The sequence below is a fragment of the Podarcis cretensis genome (assembly GCF_951804945.1).
Source record: "Podarcis cretensis genome assembly, chromosome: 10".
NCBI classification, from domain to species: Eukaryota; Metazoa; Chordata; class Lepidosauria; order Squamata; family Lacertidae; genus Podarcis; species Podarcis cretensis.
This window is the reverse complement of record NC_137179.1, coordinates 49,944,091-49,965,788: the sequence shown is the minus strand read 5'-3', so window position 1 is coordinate 49,965,788 and position 21,698 is coordinate 49,944,091. Positions and strand designations below refer to the sequence as shown.

The 21,698-nt window shown below is 42.7% G+C and overlaps 1 protein-coding gene across 4 annotated transcripts in view; it reads right to left on the bottom strand.

Moving 5' to 3' along the window:
- Positions 1-20,087, bottom strand: part of SLC38A4 (solute carrier family 38 member 4) — a 34,534-nt gene extending 14,447 nt beyond the window's left edge. The window contains exons 1-4 of one of the 4 annotated variants that reach the window (XM_079994263.1): positions 19,954-20,087; positions 1,600-1,842; positions 935-1,025; positions 728-843 (exon numbers count right to left, since the gene is read on the bottom strand). In XM_079994263.1, the coding sequence (XP_079850389.1) occupies positions 728-843; positions 935-1,025; positions 1,600-1,718 (326 nt within the window). In that variant the 5' untranslated portion in view covers positions 1,719-1,842; positions 19,954-20,087. Of the gene's footprint in view, positions 1-727; positions 844-934; positions 1,026-1,599; positions 1,843-3,371; positions 3,530-7,666; positions 7,813-11,259; positions 11,288-19,953 lie in introns of those variants that run through there. The other 3 variants (XM_079994264.1, XM_079994262.1, XM_079994261.1) reach the window with 3 other exon arrangements.
- Positions 20,088-21,698: the final 1,611 nt, after the last annotated feature.

The following is a 21,698-nucleotide window of genomic DNA, read 5'->3' as shown; positions in this document are numbered from 1 at the left end:
GGATCCTGAGTGAGGGAGACACAGTCTTGAATGTGACGACAGCATTGATAACAGTACTGAATTGTGCTACAGTGCATGTGCATGTTCTTGCATTATTGTAACAAAAGTAGGTCAAAAGTAAGGTAAAGGACCCCATGACGGTTAAGTCTAGTCAAAAGCGACTATGGGGTTATGGCGCTCATCTCGCTTTCAGGCCAAGGGAGCCAGCATTTGTCCACAGACAGCTTTCCAGGTCATGTGGCCAGCATTACTAAACCGCTTCTGGTGCAACTGTGATGGAAACCAGAGTGCATGGAAACACCGTTTACCTCCCTGCTGCAAGGGTACCTATTTATCTACTTGCACTGGCGTGCTTTCAAACTGCTAGGTTGGCAGAAGCTGGGACCGAGCAACGGGAGCTCACCCCATCGAACCGCCGATCTTCTGATTGGCAAGCCCAAGAGGCTCAGTCATTTAGACCACAGCGCCACCCGCGTCCTTGACCCACTAATAGTGCATTAGTGGTGGATGTATTTGTTGTTCTGCAATGCTTCCCCAATGTCCTTGCATTATTGCAACAAAAGTAGGTCTACTCTGAACATGACTAAGTCTAGACCCAACCCATTACACACACACACACACACACACACACACACACACACACACACGATTTCTTATTTCAGGATATCATACCTCCAACTAAGACTCTCCCATTCCCCCCCACCCCCACTACATTGTGGATACCTACACAAAAAGTATGATTCCAGTGTTGGCCATGGCATAGGACAACCCCAAGATTCCACTGCCCATGATAGCATTGCTCAGGTTAAATGATGACATTCCAAATGAAATATCTCCTGGATTCTGTTGGAAAAGAACAAGGAAAATGTGCCATTAGTTATGTTATGCATCTGCAAGGACACCGCTGCAACTCAACTGTGACTAAGGGACTTACATATTCATCTGAATAATTTTCCAGTTTCTTTTTGCCCAGAAAGCCGTTGGTAAGGAACTTCTGACTTTCGGCATCATCACCAACAAAGTGACTAAAAACAAAACAAAGAAACGAAGAAATAAGCAAGGAAAGAAGAAATAAACGTCTTTGCACTTTAAAATTCAGGCTTTGGTTTTACACCGGCATTGCTTTATTTAATAAATGTATACCCCACTTTTTGAGAAAGCTTCTCCGCAAAGCACCTTCCAATAATATTTAGAAATCTCAGCAATATTACAATAACTGCAGTGCAGAACTGGCACTGGTACGAGTGCCCCAAGATACTCATTTTTCCCTTGTATGAAATCATTCTTTCATTATGGCTGCGCCTACAACTTTGGAACTCCTTGCCAATTGACATCAGACAGGTGCCTTCACTGCACTATTTCTGGCACCTGCTAGAAGCAGTTTTGTTTAGGAAAGCCTATCTTGACATGTAAAATTCCGACAAAAATGTAGACGGATGCCTTGCTTAACTCATTAAATGCAACTATACTAAGCAGAACAGTGTACATTATCATTAAATTTTGTGATGTGTGACCCACTTAGAACTGTTTGTTCCTCAAGTAACGACCGAGTGGGTGGGCTTGCCTTTTTTATCTTCTCATTCTGGCAATTAATTGTACCTGCTAATAGTGGCCTTTTCTGGATCTCCCATATCGGTATAGGTGTCTTCAGTGCTGTCGCCGCTGTTGCTCTCCTCGTCAAGGTCTGTGTTGACTTTTCGCAGTTCCATGCGATCCATTTGAGCTGTCAGCGATTTCGAGTACACACACACAACCCCGAGGCGTCTTCAGTGTCAACAGAACTGTACCTTCTGCTTTAAAGCTTCTGCCTTCGCAATATGTTGACTCTCAGAACACTCCGTTCTATAAACAGAAAACCAAAGACTTCATTAAAAATTTCCTCAAATTAGGTAAAATGTGTGGGAGCATCACACGGGTTTATGTTCATTTTGTTTTTTTAAAACGACATTTCCCCTCTGGGAAAATTCTGAGTAAATTAAAATTCTATCCAGATTTTATTTTCAAAACGACGTAGGGAAGAATTATATCTCAATAATCAAGGTGCTTTCTTCAGCATTATTATTATCATTAATATGCCACGTTTGTTTATTTATTTAAGCCAGCCTTTCTTCTAAAAACTGGGTCAAGGAAGCTCACAAAAAATAAGAACTCATGTGAGCAAAAAAGAGGAAATAATATGAATGATAAGTCACACAAGTCATCATCCATCTGAAAGAGATGCAGTATAGCTGCCCTGATGTAGCGACTGACGTAGTCAGACAAGATCAAACATTATTTTTGCCTGCACAGGTCGTTCCTTTCATTGATGTCAATGGGGAACCCACATGCCCAGCAGTGCCATGTGTATTTCAGAATTCATGTGAAGCCCTGTATTAAATAGGATTGTAGCACTTGTCTGAAGGGCATCATCATCATCATTTACATTCCCACCTTTCCTCAAATGAGCTCAAGGTGGCACACCTGATTCCCTTCCTCCCCATTTTACCAACACCACAACGGCAATAAAACTGCTATACCAAAACCACCCACAAATTCATCAACTCAAGATGTCTGCACAAAACTTTCCATCATCTATTTGACAAAATAATATATTCTTATCTGCATCTGTTTCTTTTTTAATATCTATATCTTTATCTATCTATTACAGGCATGGTCATTTTGATTAGCATTTGTAATTAATTGACATTGATAGCAGTTTACATTCCTGATCCAAATGCACAGATACATGCTAAGCTCTAATTCCTATAGAATATTTGAACGGCACATTTTTCAATGGCTTAAGAAATATTCAATTACTTACAATCATGGTTATTGCTGAGACTAACCACAGGCAAGGAAATAGAATCACATAGTTGTTCTCCAAGAAACTATCAACACTTCAACTCTATATCTGCCAGTATAACACATTAATATAGTGTTCCAGCAAAATTAAGTCCCATAAACTTGAAAGCCCCCCATATATTTTAGCATTCAAAATGGCATTCAAAATGTTGCAGAACTGAATGTTATGAGAAATCTCAGCAACACAAGCAGTTATAATTTATTTAGCCCCAAGTTTAATAAGAATTTCATATTTTTTCAACAAGGAATATTAGTCACTCGACAACGAGAAAACTGTCACCGTTTTGTTGAGTGTAAACATACCGTTCCCAACAAACGTCCTGTCATATATTTATTTATAGCATGAAAACACTGAAGAGTTGATGTGCAGAGAACATTAGCATATTCCCAGTATCCACCAAGTGGCTAGAAGTTAAAAAAGACTTCAGACTGAAAAGCAGATAGCAAAGCCTGTTATTTAAAATCTGCAGTATCATTTTTAAAGAAAACAATAAGGAAAGAACACCATGCTGTTTGATATAGTTTCCTACCAGAGACAGGCAAACTGCATATGGCTTTCTGTCTGATCACTCCAGTCCCCGTGTGAGAGTGATCACCTAATCTGGCATTAGGTCAGAGAAAACTAGGCTAACATTTCAGAGGATTGATTGCTGAGATACAAGGAACTCCAGTTAGAGCAACACAAAATTATGTTGTCTTTGCCATGTTATTTTGTCCTCTGGCAAGCTATTTTGTCCTCTGGCCAGCAGAATGACATTGCATTATGACCCAATGCATATTCAAAATCTGTATCTGAACTTAAAAGGACAGTAGCATATTTGAAAGTAAAATGTCACCTGAAAGGAAGTTTAAAATCACATAAAGAAAAAGTAGCTAAAAAGTTCCCAAATCCAAGTAACCACAAAAATTATTAATCTTTCAGAGGAAAAATAGCTAAATTCTTTTTTTACTGACATTATTCAAGAGAAAGATTTAGGGTAATATATAACAGACAATTAGTATTTATTCAACTTTCCCCCCCTTTTTGCTATAGCTTTGGGCCTGCATTTACATAGCTATAAAAAAACACTCTAAAATGCTCTGGGGAAAAACCTGTTTTAAAGTTCACAATGGAACATTTCATGAAGTTTCAATTTCAGCTCTACTGCACCATCTGGTGTCACAATGTTATAAGGCATTTATAATGTCTTCTTTTTGTTTTTCCAGTTTAGCTGAGCCCTGGTTTACAAAATGATCACTACAATCTAGCAAGGCAGATCCTTGCACAGTCTTTGTTGTGCACATCCGATTTACTTGCACATCAATGCACGCTTGGATGTGGATCCATATCCCAATGCTCATCTGGGGCATACTGAATTTCCTGGGTGCATTCTGCAATGTGGATGCAAGTTGTGCACCCCATATGTGGTTGACTCTGCAACTAGCTGAATAAAATTAAAGCTGGATTCAGGCCAATATTGTTTTAGTCCAACATTGAAATGGAGGACTTGTTTCCTATAGTGTGTTATTCCAACCTGAGAAACACTTAAATGGCTTCTATCTTGGATTTGCTTGCAGAATCAAACTAAACTGAGTTCAAAGAAAGTAAAATGCCTCTTTTGAACACAGTCACTTGCCTATTCTCTCTCCATCACAGGAGAGGTGACCCTGGCAGTGTAACCAAGGCCATCAGACAGAGTTCAAAACTCATAGCAGGCACATGGTGACCTGAGATTGACCCAAGATGGTGAACAAAGAATGCGACTAAGGTTGTAATCCTATACTCATTGACGTGGGAGCAAGTCCTATTGAACTATATGGGCTTTCCTTCTGATTAGAGAATAGTGCATGGGTAGGCAAACTAAGGCCCGGGGGCCGGATCCAGCCCAATCGCCTTATAAATCTGGCCCGCGGACGGTCCGGGAATCAGTGTGTTTTTACATTTAAAATGCATCTCTGCGTTATTTGTGGGGCAGAGGAATTTGTTCATCCCCCCCCCCTCTAAATATAGTCCGGCCCCCCACAAAGTCTGAGGGACAGTGGATCGGCCCCCTGCTGAAAAAGTTTGCTGACCCCTGGAATAGTGCAATAAGGATACAGTCATAAAAATCCTCACTTAGATGTCATCACTATTAAATAGAGACTTACATTTCATTAAGCATGAATAGGACAGGCTGTACAATTGCCTGGGATGCTCTAGCTGTGTAAACAGATTCAAGGAAAGCCTGAGTAAACCTTAACAACTCCACAATCCTTGCTGGTGCATGCAAACTCTGAAGTTGTTCAAATGGAGTATAACATTACTTATGTTTGTGTACCATCAATGTGAGCTGTATATTTCACCCAGTACTGCAGATATTTCTGCCAATGGCACACAGAGGCGTCAACACGAAGCAATGATACTTGGAAAGACCATTTGGTTATGGGAGCTTCCTAGCTTCCCATTTGGTTTCAAAGGAGGTGGAAGGATTATGTAGGCATATGCTGGAACTGCATAATCTAGGAGTTATCTGGAGCCATGGCAACATTGGATTCAAGCAGTTCCCTATCAGGGGTTGGACTCAAGAGGGCAAGATGGAGGAGGAGGAATGGTGGAAACCAATCCCCCTTTCTCCTGATGTTGCAGGAGAAGAGGGAGACAGATTTGATATACAGCAGAGCTTTGAGGGGTTTGAGGAAAGTCACAGCTCACAGAGAGACGAACAGAAAAGTTGGGAAGTGTTAGAAGAAGGGGGGGGGGACCGCGGCAGGGCAGCCAGATGACACGTTGTCACTGAAGAGTACAGTGGTACCTCGGTTAAGTACTTAATTCGTTCCGGAGGTCTGTTCTTAACCTGAAACTGTTCTTAACCTGAAGCACCACTTTAGCTAATGGGGCCTCCTGCTGCTGCTGCGCCGCCGGAGCACAATTTCTGTTCTCATCCTGAAGCAAAGTTCTTAACCCGAGGTACTATTTCTGGGTTAACGGAGTTTGTAACCTGAAGCGTATGTAACCCGAGGTACAACTGTATTTCTGATCCCCCTTCTCCCAGAACGTGGTGTTTGTTAATAGTACAGTGGTACCTCACGTTACAGACACTTCAGGTTACAGACACTTCAGGTTACAGACTCCGCTAACCCAGAAATAGTACCTTGGGTTAAGAACTTTGCTTCAGGATGAGAACAGAAATTGCGCAGCAGCGGCGGCAGCAGGAGGCCCCATTAGCTAAAGTGGTACCTCAGGTTAAGAACATTTTCAGGTTAAGAACGGACCTCCAGAATGAATTAAGTTCTTAACCTGAGGTACCACTGTACAGGAACAAAGGACTCAAAGACATTTGATCACAAGTGGCCACCGTAAGGGGAGATGCTGTTGCTAGGAAGGAGGAGCCCAGTTTGGAGCAATGCCGTTGTTAAGGCTTGTTGCATTCTTTTGTCTCTCGCTATTAGGATTGAATAAAACTCATTAAAAAGGACTCTACTTTGTTTCCTCTGCTACAACCAGGGGAGGAATAGCTTTCCTGGAGCCTTGACGTTCCCCTACACAGGAAGCCGAGCCAATGGGGCACTAAGTTGAAAAGATCCATAACTGAGAAGATGCATTGGGGGCATGAAATTTTAGCCTCACTCAGGGTGCCATATTACCAAAGATTACCAAAATCTGCCCCTGGCCATGGGTTCTGCAAGCTGTCAGTGGTATTCAGGCAAAACTGCAAAATGGTGCTCTCCCCACCAGGGAAGAAGGGGTAAGTGAAGAGGCACATCAGGAGCAAGTGGGGAATAAAGATCTACATTGGGAACAAGTTTGGGAGGAGACCAGCAGTGCCTCCTATTTGCCAAGAGGACGCTGTGCAGGTGGCACGAGGGGGTGCTGCAGAAGAGAAGGCAGACCCGGTCTACAATGCTGGAACTGTCACTGCTACCATGGTGGCAGCAGCAGCACTGGGTGATGCATTCCTTGCAGGCAAAATCTGCTGACCCTATGGATCCTGCCACCTGAGTCGGATGCCTCACCTTGCCTTATGGGTGGGCCAGTCCTAGTGGAAACCACATCCACAGAAATATTACATTCCTTTAAGTACAATGAAGAGTTGGGCCCCATTCTCTGAAGAGCATACCTAATTATCAAGCCACAGATTTGATAACATCCATGTTTGCAGGTTGTAAATCTTGCATGTTTCTACAGGTATGGACTTCCATGGAACTAAATTCCATTGGTTTGGGGTATCGCCTGAAGACAGCAATTTTGTAGAAACTAAGCTGGTTCTGGTCTGATCAGCACCTGAATGGGAGACCACCCAGGAAATTCCTGTATACTGTCTTGTGCTCCATGAAGAAAACACAAGGAAACACAGAAGCAAATGAATTGGACTTAATCATTTTCAATTTATAGATTGATGGGAATTTAACTCGCTATTACGTGCATTAATTTGCCAATTGCACTGCAGACAAGATTTCAATGAGAGCCACAAAGGCACTCCCTTCTGGGAAATAAAGCATTAACGTTTTTGAAGATGAAAAGCTCCGTGACCTCCATGGTAAGATGAGCAAAATTAAAACCTCCCCTTTTCTTTGGTCAATTATGAATGTAATAATTAGCTACATAAATCGAATCTAGCCAATGATAGCTAAATTATCTCAGAATTTAGAATCAAAGATTGTATGGAATTTCTACACACACACACACACACACACACATGCGCGCAAAGTCAATTCCAACTGTTGAACATTTGGCAGTAAAAAAGAAGCATATGAAATCTGCTACTGAATATTTTGTAACCCTTTTCTATTTAAATATGAATTGTTAATTTCATATTCATTTTAAGACCCCCTTTCTTAAAAACATAATGAATCTTGCAAAAAATACCTTTCTTTCTTTCTTTCTTTCTTTCTTTCTTTCTTTCTTTCTTTCTTTCTTTCTTTCTTTCTTTCTTTCTCTTGTTTCCACACCAAGATATAACTTATTAATTTAAAAATGGCACCTGTCTTTCAGAGTTTTCTCATTTAAGACCTTCTAGAGCTAGACAACGATTTAAAAGCAAATGGGAGTGTATCAGATAAACCAATCATCAATGAAGATAACCCAACACCTCCATTTGTCCTACTTGCGTCAGCTTTTTTTTTAAAAAAAAAAGAGAGGAAAAAGATAAAAAAAAATCCTGGTGCACGTTCAGGTCAAACATCACTGTTACTGGAGCTATTTGCTTTTTGGACTTGGAAGTTGTACAAAATGCACATCTGTAGAAGGTCTGACATAGATTTTTGCAACTGTAGGCTGCCTATTTCACTCATCTGTACTTTCAAAGAAGTGGCATAAGAATTATAAGGTATTTTTTCTGGATATTACAATTTCTGTAGACTAAAGCAAGACTACAAGAGGTCAACAGCTACTCTTGCTTTTATCTTGCTCTTTGCCTCAAATACAAAGATGCTCTGCAGAGGTTTTCAAAGAGGTTGAGAAGCTAAAGCAACAGAGTGAGGTACTTTTTCACATAATGCAGAATCAGTGATGACATTCCTTGCTGCAAGAAGCCACTAATTAACACGTCACTGGAAAAAATATTACTATAAAAGTGATAAGTCAATCATGGTAGTAAATGAGTTGTGAACTTCCATGATCAGTGGCAGTATACCTGATTCCCAGAAGTTGGGCATTAGCTTCTGGTATTGATATTGTTCTCATACCTTACACGTAAACCTCCCTGTGGATACTCAAACTCAGAAAATAGAATGCTGAATTGGATCATTTTATTGATCCAAGCACAACCACAGTTATTGTCTTAATTTCATACTGCACAGGAAATATGAGTATTTGAGGTCTGGGTTTCTCTTATTTTTTAAAAAGTACCTCAAAAACAAACCTCTGTTATCTACTTTCAGATAGTCAATACAGAATAATATGTCAGGTCCAGAGACGCACAAGCCACCTTGTTCTTGTGCAATGAAGCTGTCCTATCCCAGGGCATCTCCCAACTACCATACCTCTGAAAGTCTGCTGTTGAGGTTTTAATGCTATACAGTGTAGAGTATATACAATCAGCTGGGAGTCAGTTCCACTGAAGTCAATGGGACTCACATCTGAGAAGTTGTACTCCGAGAACCAGGAGACTCTCTAGAACTATGAGGGATGGGTGGAAAAGGCTGCAAGGCAAGGGGGAAAATCAATGGGATTGGGGCACAACTCTTGCACAACACTTTGCAACAAGCCAAGCACCTTTGAATCCAACCACCCAACTACCCAATCCAACCAAAACCCAGGATATAACAATAGTTATGGCAGTCCTCTACCCGCATACCAGCATTCATTCTAATTTCTGTTCTTATTAATTCTAATTCTAATCTATCATCAGTGCCATCCCGGTTCCATGGAAAACCAGTGATGATAACAGATTTAGGAAGAATCTATCAATTTAGAAATATCAGGTAAGGTAGCCATTTTGGGTCCGTCCAATTTCTGACTGCCCATTGGAAAATCATGTAGCTGGACACAGTGCAACATTAAAAACAAATTATAGGTAGAAATATATTCTCCAGCAGGAGAATAGTCTAAAACTATTCTGTTATATGCTAGATTTCCACTGGCAACGCTGTGATTTTTATAGGGGTAAACATTCAAATGTTTTTGACCCACCATCTCTCGTAACCTGAAGTGGTCCACTCTCAGGAGGACTGTAACATCTAATTCTGCCCCTACACCCCAAATGTGCATTTGATTCCAAAGAGTAAAATATGGACTAGGTGGGTCTGCATTAAAGCTGGTCACACATCGCACTCTAGTCTTGAAACTCTATTCCCTCAAGGGTATAGATCTACCTTAGACAAGCTCCTTCTGTGTACCAGCAGCGAAGACACAACACTTCTCCAGCTGTGAAAAAGTGTCCTCAGGGAAATGTCTGCCTTGAGAGAAGGGAAAGGGCTCTGGGGAAGCCATGTAAGTATTCACAGAATGAGAAGAGAAGTGCAGTTTGGTCAACATCTAGCATTTGACAAGTTAAGGTTTCTGCCAGATACATTAGCCTGAGTCACTTCAGCTGGGTTCTCATTTGAAGGCAAACCTACTTAATTCGCACTTCCAGAAACAATATGCAAACAGAAACACAGCTCTTCTTCAAAATTGACAATTCTTCTAATTTTGAAATGCAGTTCTCCAGACAAGAAATGGATTTGCTAGAGTAAAACATGCCCAAAAATGTATATATAGTGAAGACAACATAAAAAATGTAATACATTAAGCTGCATTTCATGAAAATTTGCCTATTAGAAGATATTCACACTAAAACGCTGATGATGAATTTTCATGAGGACTTCAGAAAAAAAGCAATTTGTGAACTGTTGTGGAAATGTGGAACAAGACTGGAAAAATTAAAAACTGAGAGATGCCAAAATTGTTGTCAATTAGCCTTACAATGATTTGCAGATGACAAACAAAACAAAACAACTTCCTTTGGAATGTGGCACAACAGAAAGAAACCAAATTTTCACCCCGTCATTTTCACAAGTTTACCTATGATTTTAATGAAAAGCAAACTTCACAAAGTACACATACAAAAAAAAGTTCAAGGATATATTTCGTAATGCCACCAGGACAGAACATTGGGGTGGATATGTAGAACCCAACTCAGCAGAATGAGCAGGTGCACCCCTCAAAAAAAATAACAAGACTCACTCTCCACACTGAAATAACACACATTACCATCTTTTTAAAAAGCACCTCCTAAGTGCACCACTAGCAAAAGAATATTTTTTACACTCAACAAACATGCTTCATTTTGTGGCTTTTCCTCACTTAAAAAAACTGGTGTCAGCCATTATTCCACATATAAGTTTAGAATAATAATGTCTATCATCTCATTCTATCCAATACGCTGACCCTTTCTGTAGATTTCTTATTATATTTATACATTTATTTAAAATATCTCTAACCTGTCCTTCATTATAAACAAGCTCAGTATGATTACAACTTGTTTAAATGAAACAATCACCATAAGAAACCCACTTAATCACAAAAGCAGATAAGACAAGTCTAATTAAAACCAAAATCTTCCAAATGCAGAGAATAATTAAATCTGATATCCTCGGCAAATTCCTCTGCAAACAGATAGGTTTTCACTGGGCACTGAAGTGAGAAAAAGATTAGGCACCAAGTCCCTATTTTAAAGGGAAAGATATTCTAAAACTGGCATGCCATCAGTGAAAAGGGCATTTCTGACATCACATAGTGAACAGTGCCCAATGGTGGCACAGCTACCATCATTATGGATGCTGCACAGGAGTCATTTGACTTTAGAAAAGCAGGCATAAAATGCCTGTCTTTATTCAGAAGTGACAAGCAGGCAAAGGGGGACCCTTTCCCGAGTTGCCTTTCCCTTTGGCAGTTGTGATGACAGTGAAGAGAAGGGGCCCCCATCTTGTCCTAAGTGCCACCTCCACCCCTGAACCTACAATCGACACAACTCTTACCACTCCTCAACTCCTCAAGCAGATGGTTCATTTGTGGGATGGGGAGAAACTAATTCTAGAGCACAAAGTGTTTGAGCTGTTACTTCACGGCACCCGCCCCTCCACCCCACCCCATCTCCCAATCCCAGCCCCTACATGTGAAATACCGCAGCTTGATTCTTGAGCATATGACCCGGCATTTTGAAAGAAGATGAAGACCTAGACGGGGAAAAGTTAATGCTTAATTCCCGTGCTGACTAATGTGATCGAGCCAGTAAAAAGTTCCAGCCCATTGCCAAGAGATCAGTTGCTGATAACAAGTCTGTGACTCATCCAAAGAGTTCATGGCTAGGCAGCAGCGACTTGAACCCATGTTCCTCCAGGCCGTACCCACCAAGGCCTGATCAATACTATGCAGAGGTCAAACAGCACCCACCCGACAATATGCTGGGCGAAGAGAACCACAGTGAGAAATCCCTGGGGACAACCTTTTTGGCTGAGGTCAGCCCAGAGGTGTATGATAAACGATAAAGAACCAGAGGCCTTGCTTTTGGGAGAAAGCGACCAGTTCAGAAGTGATGTAAGCTCTGTGAAGCAACACCCTCCTTGTGTTATGCAATACACGGCAGATTAGAGAGAAGCCTGAATTTGGCAAGGTTGCACTCTTCTAAATGATGTTTGCCTTCAATCTACTAAGAAAACCTTTTGGCTAAAATAATTCTACTGGTTACGCTTAGCAGAATGTGCCAGGCATATAGGAACTTGTACAATAGCCCATTATTTTTTTTACAGAGAAAGTGGGGATTTTAAAAAAAGGAAAAGAGGAGGAGGAAGAGGAGGGTTCTAATCCTGTCTCTCCTACTACCCTTCTCATGCCCCTCTCTACTCCATCCATTATTTCTGCCGCACGATATTTACTTCCCCTCTACCCACCACCACAGCTTTGGCAAACATTTGTAGGGTGGGGAAAGAGGATGGAGCTGGACTGTTAAGATGCAGGTGTGTTTCCTGTAGCTACCATACAAGCCACAATAATGTTTGCAATGATCACGTGGGAGAAATGTCCATGAAAATGCAACTATTGTTAAGCAAGTTTTCCATATTTTGACAGGACAATGTTTGCTTGTTTTTTTCAAGGAAAACTTATAATAAAAAGAGGCCCAAAGTCTTTGAATTGTATTATTATTTTTTTGTAGTCATGTAGCAATGGATCATCATGAAATGGGTGCCCTGCTCAAACGACCTATGCAAAAAAATAAGTTGAAAAATGAGCAAGGATCTTTCGGTAGCAAATGCATTTTCATGTATCAGGAAGTCCTTGCACTGCGTTTATGACACAATGGTGTAATTTTGTGCTAATGCTGATTTGCAATTTCGTAAATCTCAAAAACACAATTTGCAAGGTTGTGTCCATGACCCCCTTGGGGGGGTGGATCTAAGAAAACAAGCCCATTATGAGACTTTGCAACAGATGTTTGCTTAGCTTGAACTCCACAAGTACGTCTGCCCAGTGCTTTGGTACATATTTGTTCCTGAATCCTTTCTCAGAGGCACTATTTAAATATGATGTGATACACCAGTGTGTGTGTGTGTGTGTGTGTGTGCGTGTGTGTGTGTGTTTAGCCTGCCTATCAAAAAAAGTCTTCACAGATGTTTTTATCAATAGCAAGAAGTAATCCATGGTGAGTTACATTTCGCATTAAAACTAGTGTGTTGGATACGCTTTCCACTCATTATTTTATTTTATTTTTCAGGTGATTGTATTATTCCCTAGGATTCCTACTTTAAATTATTTCTAAAACGCTTGTGACAGAGGAGCCATGGGCTTGTGAGGAAAGGGAAAGATTTCTGTACAGAGAGACTGTGGATGGGCTGCATGTGTCTAATTTGAAATGTGATAGGAATATCACACATGGCATGTGTTTCTCATTCCAAGTGGCAGGAGATGAGATAGGAAAGCAAGAAAGTGACAATAGCAAGGAAGGGTTTCTGGACCAGGTAGCTCTTCCACATCCCTGCCACAATATGGAAAAAAGCATGTATGTTGTGAGTGGCATTTGGTATGTTAATGTGGAGGTTAGACTCTTTAGGCTGGAACAGTTACATTTCATGGTCTTGGATATAGCCAGTTCTCATGGCTACATATGAATGGGCCTCCTTCAAAATCTGTTCTCTGATATTTGCAGATGGTTTTATTTTGGTAGCAGACTCAGTGTACCCTTCTGTTGATGGGCAGGTTGGCAGTTGTGCTGGGAGCTTCCTCATTCCTGTTTTGCATCAGAACAGATTGCTAAAACTGAAAGGATAGGCAGGAGGGGATGATTTGCTTTTCAGGACTAGCAATGTACAATCTTTAGCCACCAGAGGGTATAAGCTAATTTGCATGGTGACTTTTCTAAATGCTTTATTAAATGATCTATTGAAGGCAAGTGTCATTGTGTCTAAAATGCATTTATTAAAAGCTTATTCCATTAAATTCATATTTGCTAACAAATATGAACAAATCATAGCATGGTCTGACTCATTTATATATTGTAATGCAATGCAAATTATGTTCATACTCATCTATTATTTAAAATCAGCATCTTATTAAGAATGTGCTTGCGGTTACATGATAAAGCACAATTTGGACTGAAGGCCTATGTACGCTTGCTTGAGATTAAGTCCCATTAAATTCAATGGGACTTCTGAACAGACATGCACACTATCAGTTGAACAAATGCATGACTGAGTCCCTGTGTAGTACATTATTTGGTCATATTCTGGGGTTCCCTGTGTTGGACTCAAGATTCTTCTCTCTTCTTCCATCAATTTCACAATGAACTTACCAAGACAGAGTATGCATTTATTTTATGAATTAACAAAGCTAATCATTAACGGGTGTATGTCAACCATTTATCCTAGACAATGCTTTTTGAAGATAAGTACCAAACAGTGACGTGTGGTGGGGTTTACTTGCTAAGCTTAAAAAAAAAAGTGTGAGAAAACCTTAAATTTCACTAAGAAAATGGAAAACAAAATAGGCAGTGCAATTTTTAAGAATACATATTACTATTTTTGGAAGTTGCTTTTCCCAAAATACTATCATCATACAAAAATTGCTTTTGCTTGCACCTGTATAAATGTGGCATGATAACAGAACCCCTAAAAGAACCGTGGTTGATACTGTATGTGGACATAGCCTCACGTCAGGTGCCTGTGAAGCAGTGAGTGTGGTTCAGTGAATATTACCTAGAATATGGGTAGATTCCTACCTAGGTAAATTAGACTAGGTTATAGAATCTGGATTTCTGCACATTTCTGACTGTATAGGAGTACCAGAGACATGCCTAGCTGCCTGTCTTAGGAGGTGTGACAAAAATCCTCTATGGTAGTTTTCTGTGACTTTCCAAAACTGCACTCACTGTGTCCTGGGAACCTTCATATGATCCAATTCCATTATACAATGACTGTGTAAGTGACTTCATCAGGGGAAACCTGAGTTACTGGTACCTGAATATCTCTCTTCCTCTTACCCCCCCCCCCATTTTATTCCGCTCATCATTACTGACTGCTGAGAAAGAATGGCTTGCTCAGCAGTCTTCAACAGCTTTCCATATAGTCAGTTGGAACAAACAACATGTTCCATCCATTCGGATTTTCTAGAACAAAGCAGGGATAGATTTAGATATATCTCCATAGCCTATTCCCATGTCAGCCCATTTGCATATACAATGTTTATTGGTAATATAGAAAAGAATACTTTGTTAAGACTTATGTAACATATGCAGCTCTTACTTTTGTTCACAGAAAAGAAAAACAAATCCTCAGAAATATCATTGGATTGGCTAAAAATATCCCATCTCTCATATAGCCAAAATGAATAAAATAAATTTCTAATAAAGAGCTCTCTTTCTAAAAATGTAATTTAATCTATGACTGTTCTCTAGAGCCTAAATAGTTATTGAAAGTACACATTAACTGTATCAGTAATGCATAATAGCTCATAGCCGACTTCTCAAAGTGGCTCACTATGCTAGAGCCTTTGATACCAATGGAGCTTAGAGCACTTAAGATTCAAGTTTCTATATAGCTCGGGACTTTAAGTTTGTCATAAATGCACAGGAGACATTTCTACGTATATGCTCTAAGCAGCATGTGCACAGGTACAAAACATCCCCATAGAGGCCCAATATATCCAAATTCATAAGCAGTACTATGGATTAACAAGTATGTATCCCTTAAAATGACTGCAGTTTATCTTCTTCCTCCAACCAGCTGCTGAAAATCGCAGATGGGGAGACTGCTGATGCACTTAACTCCTGCTTTCAGGCTTCCCATAGGCAAATGGTTAGCCTGGGAAAGAATGCTGAACTATAACAGGCCATTGGCCTGACCATGCAGTGCTCTTCATATGTTTTTATGTCCCTCCCTATGGTTACTCTTGTGGGGAAGACAGGACCTGTGTTTCCTTTGCCCAGAAGTGAAAAGGCCATTGTGGTAGCTTGACTGGTGACTGGGAGTGGCTGCCAAGACCATATAACACCAGTCCTGAAAGACCTACATTGGTTCCCAGTACGTTTCCAAGCATAATTCAAAGTGTTGGTGCCAGTGGCGTAGCGTGGGTTGTCAGCACCCGGGGCAAGGCAAGTAATTTGCGCCCCCTAACCCGTGGATTTGCGCCCCCTAACCCGTGGATTTGCGCCCCCTAACCCGTGGATTTGCGACCCCTAACCCATGGATTTGCGCCCCCTAACCCTAACCCCCAGATGTTGCGCCCGGTGTGGCCGGCCCCCCCTGCACCCCCACGCTACGCCACTGGTTGGTGCTGACCTTTAAAACCCTAAATGGCCTTGACCGTTCAGGTATACCTGAAGCAGTGTCTCCACCCCCAACGTTCAATTCCTCCTGCTAATTAATGGGCAGAATATCTGGGAATATCCTCTCACAGGGGAGGGAAGTGTTCATCCACCACACATTATAGGGGAGAGGCAACCTGCCTCCCCTCATAGTGGCCTGCTTAGGCACTATTTTGGGGAAGGGGAGGGCTTGTGAGTTGGCCAACACTGGAGGAGGAAGTTAATTACATCTTCTCTCTACATTCTCTTCCTCCCCATCAACTCCTAATAAGTTGAGCACTACAACTTATATCAGGTGAATTTTCAGTATATTGGGGGACCAGCAGAAAGCGTGGAACCGACTTTTTAAAAATGTATATAACCAGATCAAATTACAGGTTAAGTACTTAATTCGTTCCGGAGGTCCGTACTTAACCTGAAACTGTTCTCAACCTGAAGCACCACTTTAGCTAATGGGGCCTACTGCTGCCACCGCGCCGCTGGAGCACGATTTCTGTTCTCATCCTGAAGCAAAGTTCTTAACCTGAAGCACTATTTCTGGGTTAGCGGAGTCTGTAACCTGAAGCATATGCAACCTGAAGCGTATGTAACCCGAGGTACCACTGTTTATTCCTAGCCTACTTTATTTGAAGGGGCATGAGATATTGAGCAAGTCTCCTCGTAAACATCAGTGGGTGAAGTTGCATCTTTTAAGCTGAAGTATATCTAAAACACCTATAAAAATCATGGCTGTGTTAAAAAGTGTTGATTTTGTTTTCAACTACTGCTTTCTTCTTCTTCTTTTGCTTGGACTTCCCCAGAAGACAACTTCCAGATCAAAACAAGGGGTGGGAGGGAGGCAACCAGCGACGGTGGTGCAGACAGCCTTGCTGAATAACAGCACTAACAGAGATGGCTGTGATGGCGTGGCTGTTTACTTTGATACAGCATTAAATAAAGGCTGTGGATTCACCATAGCAACCTCCACATCACATAGCTGCCATGCTGCTTCTAAGAAACAGAGGACCTTTTGGAAGAAACATAGAGGACTGTTTGAAAGATCGCTATCATTTCCACATTTTATAGATCACCAGGGCCCATGCTATCATTAGGTCAACTGGGCCATTGCCTAGGGCGCAAATCTCAGAGTGGTGCAGAAACTGATCTTTGAGGGACAATTTTATACTGATTAGTTATAAAGTTTCTGGTAATGTTTTGCTTTTCTTTTATATTTTGAGGAAGTTTATCGTTTTTACAAGACATGTTTTTGAAAATTGAAGTTAGCATTAAAATAATAATCTTTTTTTTTTTTTTTTTTTTTTTTTTTTTGCAACGAGGCAAGCAGTTAGCCTTGCATAGGGTGCAAAAGAGCCCGGCACTGACATGTATATAACACACACATATACACACATCATGCAACAAAATATAGCCTGCTGTCATTTTAGTTCCTCAGCCAAGACCTTTGCTTTTGTATAGCAATACCACACCTGAAAATGTTCCTTCAACTATGTCTATCAGACTAAATAGATAAAAATGACACAGAAAAATAGGCTCGGTTTCTTTCCAGTGATCCTGCGGCTCAAACTTGCCTTCTTATATCTGTTCCTCTTCTGGAACCAGTTATTTTCTCAATGCTTTCCTTTTTCTGTAAAGTTTACTCCAAAGCAGAAAAATGTCCTTATATATGCATAGGGACAGGGGAGACATTCCATTTTATTTGCACTTTTAACAAGAAACTACCTAAGTTGCACTACTCAAACCAAAATGTAAACACAGCTATCCTTTAAAATTAGCCCTTCTCCAAATTATTCATTCTCCAACGAATGCATATATTAGGGGCAAATGTGAATAAAAAGGCATATATTCATGACAATTACATAAAAATGCATTATATTGGGGAAAACTGATTGCAAAAATGTGTATTAGTTGAAACTGCATACAAAAACTGTTCTGGGGAAAAAACATGGCTTGGTGGCTAGAACATTTAAAAGGAGCAACATTTATTTGTTTTGTGGGAGCAATGCAACATTTTGTTTCCGCTTTTGCAGGAGCAGTGCAACATTTTGTTTCCGCTTTTGCAGGAGCAATGCAACATTTTGTTTCAGTTTCGCAGGAGCAGCGCTATTTTTGTTGCCCTTTCCACTGGCCCTATCTAACAAGGCCACCTCACAGCGGTGGTTATAACTTGCAGGACAAGTTTATGACAGAACTGATGCAAAATCAGGGCCACAGACTGGGATATACGTGGAAATGCCGGAACACACCTGCTTTCTAGACAAGCTCAAGTCCCTTCTTCAAATCGCTAGTGGGGGATAATAGGACCTTTCACATGATCACCAATTCCACTCCTTCTTCTCCTTCAGGTGCCCAGGGAAAAGACACCCAGGCTGCTAGCTGAGCAATTCTTACCCAGGAAAGCTTAGCTAGTTTGCCAGCAATATTCTTTCCACTCAAATGAAAACTGGGGCTACCAGCTTGCGAAGCCACACATGTCAGAACATAAGAGGCTCATCTCCTGCAGAATTATGTTATCCCAATGGCCATCCAGATCTCTCTAGCAAGCCTGACGCTTGTCCCCTTGGGGCCTGAAGGCAAAGAGGGAGCTGATACGCAGCACATCCAACCCTCTGTCCATGCGTGTCCAAATGGCGCCTGTTGCTCTGCAACGCCCCCCGAGGGAGAAGCCTCCTAGCGCAACTCAGCTGGCCCCGGGCCGTTTGGAAGGAGCAAAGCGGCGCTCCCCTCGAGCAAGAGGAGGCCGCGCGAGCCCGCAAAGCGGCTTCCCCGCCGCGCGCTCCACGCGCCCAGACGGAGCTCGGCCTCCGAGCGGCGAGCGTCTCCCGGGCGGAGACAAAGGAAGCGGGCGGCGAGGCGCAGGGGGCTCCCCGCTTGCTGGGAGAGGAGCGCGTGCGCAAGAGACCTTCCCGTGAGAGGCTCCTCCTCTCCGCCGTCGGGGGCATCGTGCTCCGCGGTCAAGCCGCCGAGGCAAGGCGGGCGGGCGGGCGGGCGGGGGAGCCACGCTCCGCGGGAGTCCCAACCAGGGAGGGAGACGAGCGAAACGCATATATAGCCTGGGCAGCTGCGGCTGCGCTTGGTTGCCAAAGTAAACTGCTGCTGCTTTTGAGCGCCTTTCTTACTGAATAAAGACAATCGGAGCTTTTGGGGGGGGGGTCATCCTGCAAGCCCAGGCTGCAGCAATTCTCGCCTTCCTGTACCCCAGTATTTAGTTAAATCGCACGGCAGCGTCTGGCCGAAACTAAACTTTGCCTTACGCTTCCCCATATACTTTGGATCATCCATATCCATTCCGTTGGGTCCCTGGCACCCCGTCTCTCCAGCACCCTGACCCCATTTCCTTGCCACACCGACTTTCCGCGCCTCTCTCCTTCCTCTCTACGCTCGCGCAATCGTCAGCTCAAGGGTTGACACGGAACCGATTACGTCTGAACGCCCGCTCCTCTCGTGGCGGGGAGCGACGCGCCTGAGAAACATAGGCACCCACAAGGGCTCTGCCTGTCAGTTGGAAGCCCCTTCTTCTCACCCCCCCCCCCGCCACCTTCTCTGATCGCGAGAGCCTCGATCAGACGTGGTTGGCAGTCCACACGCGCGCACACACACACGCAGCTGCGGCCACCCCGCCAACGACGCGGGATGGTTTGAAATAGGAAAAGCCAACCCGGGATTCCGAGAGAGAGACACTCGTTTCCAAGCTGCAGCCGCCCAGCAGCCTCCCTGCGGGGGACACAGAAAGATACCTGTAGATCGGTAACGTCAATTATCTGGCTGTGCCGTCTCGCCTGTAATTCCTTAGGAAGAAAAATAGAGCAGCTCATGGGGGGCTTTAAAGCCGTTTAGTATTTCATCGAGAAAGAGAGTTAATCTCCAGTGAGTTACTCACCTTGAATGCTGGCGATTTCTTTTAGGTAGAGGCACTTGGGACATGAGGATGTTCTTGCTCAGAAGACGCGCAAAGAAAGTGTGGGCAGAGACCCTCTCCCTCGCCTTTCTTCCCTTTCCTCTCTTTCGGGAAAGAGTGGAAATTTCCATCATGTGACAGGGGGCAGCATCCCCAGCCTCTGCTTGCAGGCCGACCCCTCCCTTCCAGGGGGGGGGGAACCACCCACCAATGGCAGCGAGCGGGCAACCTGAGATGTCAACAAAAAAGCATCCTCTCCCAGGTGGAGACTTGTTTGGCAGCTCTGGAGGGCGAATGCGCAACACATCGCCTGAATGCATACAGACGGAGCAGTGGTCTTTGGCTGTTGTTTTGTTCCCGGCTAGTCACTTGTCTCGGGATTGCGTGCTTCACCCCTCAAGCCATTAAAAACAAACAAACAAGAAAAAGCCAGGCACCTAAAAAAATATTCCATAGGCCTTTTGAATTTACCTTCTCTTCTAAACTCACCCCCCCCCTCCACAATTTGCCCAGGACCCCTAATCCTGCACCATACCAGCTGTATGGCCCAGGAACCACATGCATAGACGCATAGAAAACTGAATTTTACTGAGTCAGACCATTGGTTAATCTAGCTCCGCGTCTAGCAGTGGATCTCCAGGGTTTCAGATATTCCCTGAGATTGAACCTGCGACCATCTGCATGCAAAGATGTTCTACCAGTGAGCTACGGTCCTTCCAGAAATAAACATGCATATGACAGGAGGAGTATTAGACAATTTTGGCATGAGTGCTGATCAGTTTCCCTCACTCACTCATGCCCTTAGTTGGTATTGCTGGGACCTGCCTTGCATCAAGTCACAGGACAGTAACTGAACATTTCCTTTCTCCTGGTATTGCTTGCACAATTGCTGAATTTTTTTTTTTTTTTTTGGGGGGGGAGCAAGGTGAAGGTTCCCTTAGTCACTACTTGTCTTCCATCTACAGTGGATCAGTCCCATAACAGCAAGCCTTGCAACCAAACCCTTGCAGATGTCTCATGAACCCACACCAAGTCTACAGCCCGACGATACGGTGTCCCAATCCACAGTCTGAGAACCAAGGCCTAGACCCCATTTAACCATCTTTGGAATATAACCTCACTGCAGTTATCTGGGAGGAGGGAGTGGGGAGGGAATTGGTTAAGACTGTAAAGACTGAGTGAACACAAAGTGCATGTATAGCTCATGACTTCTTTTTTTATTGTTGACATATGCTTGGTTTTGCTGTGCTTGCACTTGCTGGAAAGCTCTGATTGGCTGCAATTCGGCAGCATATGCACACCAGTTCTCAGTGCATTTCCACATTGGGAGGCTTGTTCTGATTCAAGGAAGCAGCAAAGTGCTTCTCTGTAAAGGCTTCGTTGTTTCCGCCCTGGTGCTTATAGCCATTCAGTTTTCCCGACACATGCTAGCCAAATTGTGCTTGTTGTGGTCGTTCTCTTTCACACTGTGGCAGCTCCTAGGCCCCTGAGATATCCTAGCCCTGATATATTCTCTTCCTGGAGCAGCGTCCTGTGTTTCTCGTTGTCTGCTACTGCCTGACTGCAGAGGAATCTCCAACAGAAACAAAGTCGCTAAGGACAATCCCCTAGCTGCTCTGAAAAGGGGCTTCTCTGCAAACTGGTTAAAATCGAATTTTAAGCATATCAGCTTGAACTGTCTGGTTTATCTGTTTAATTTCACGATGTTCCAGGAAGAGAATACTTTC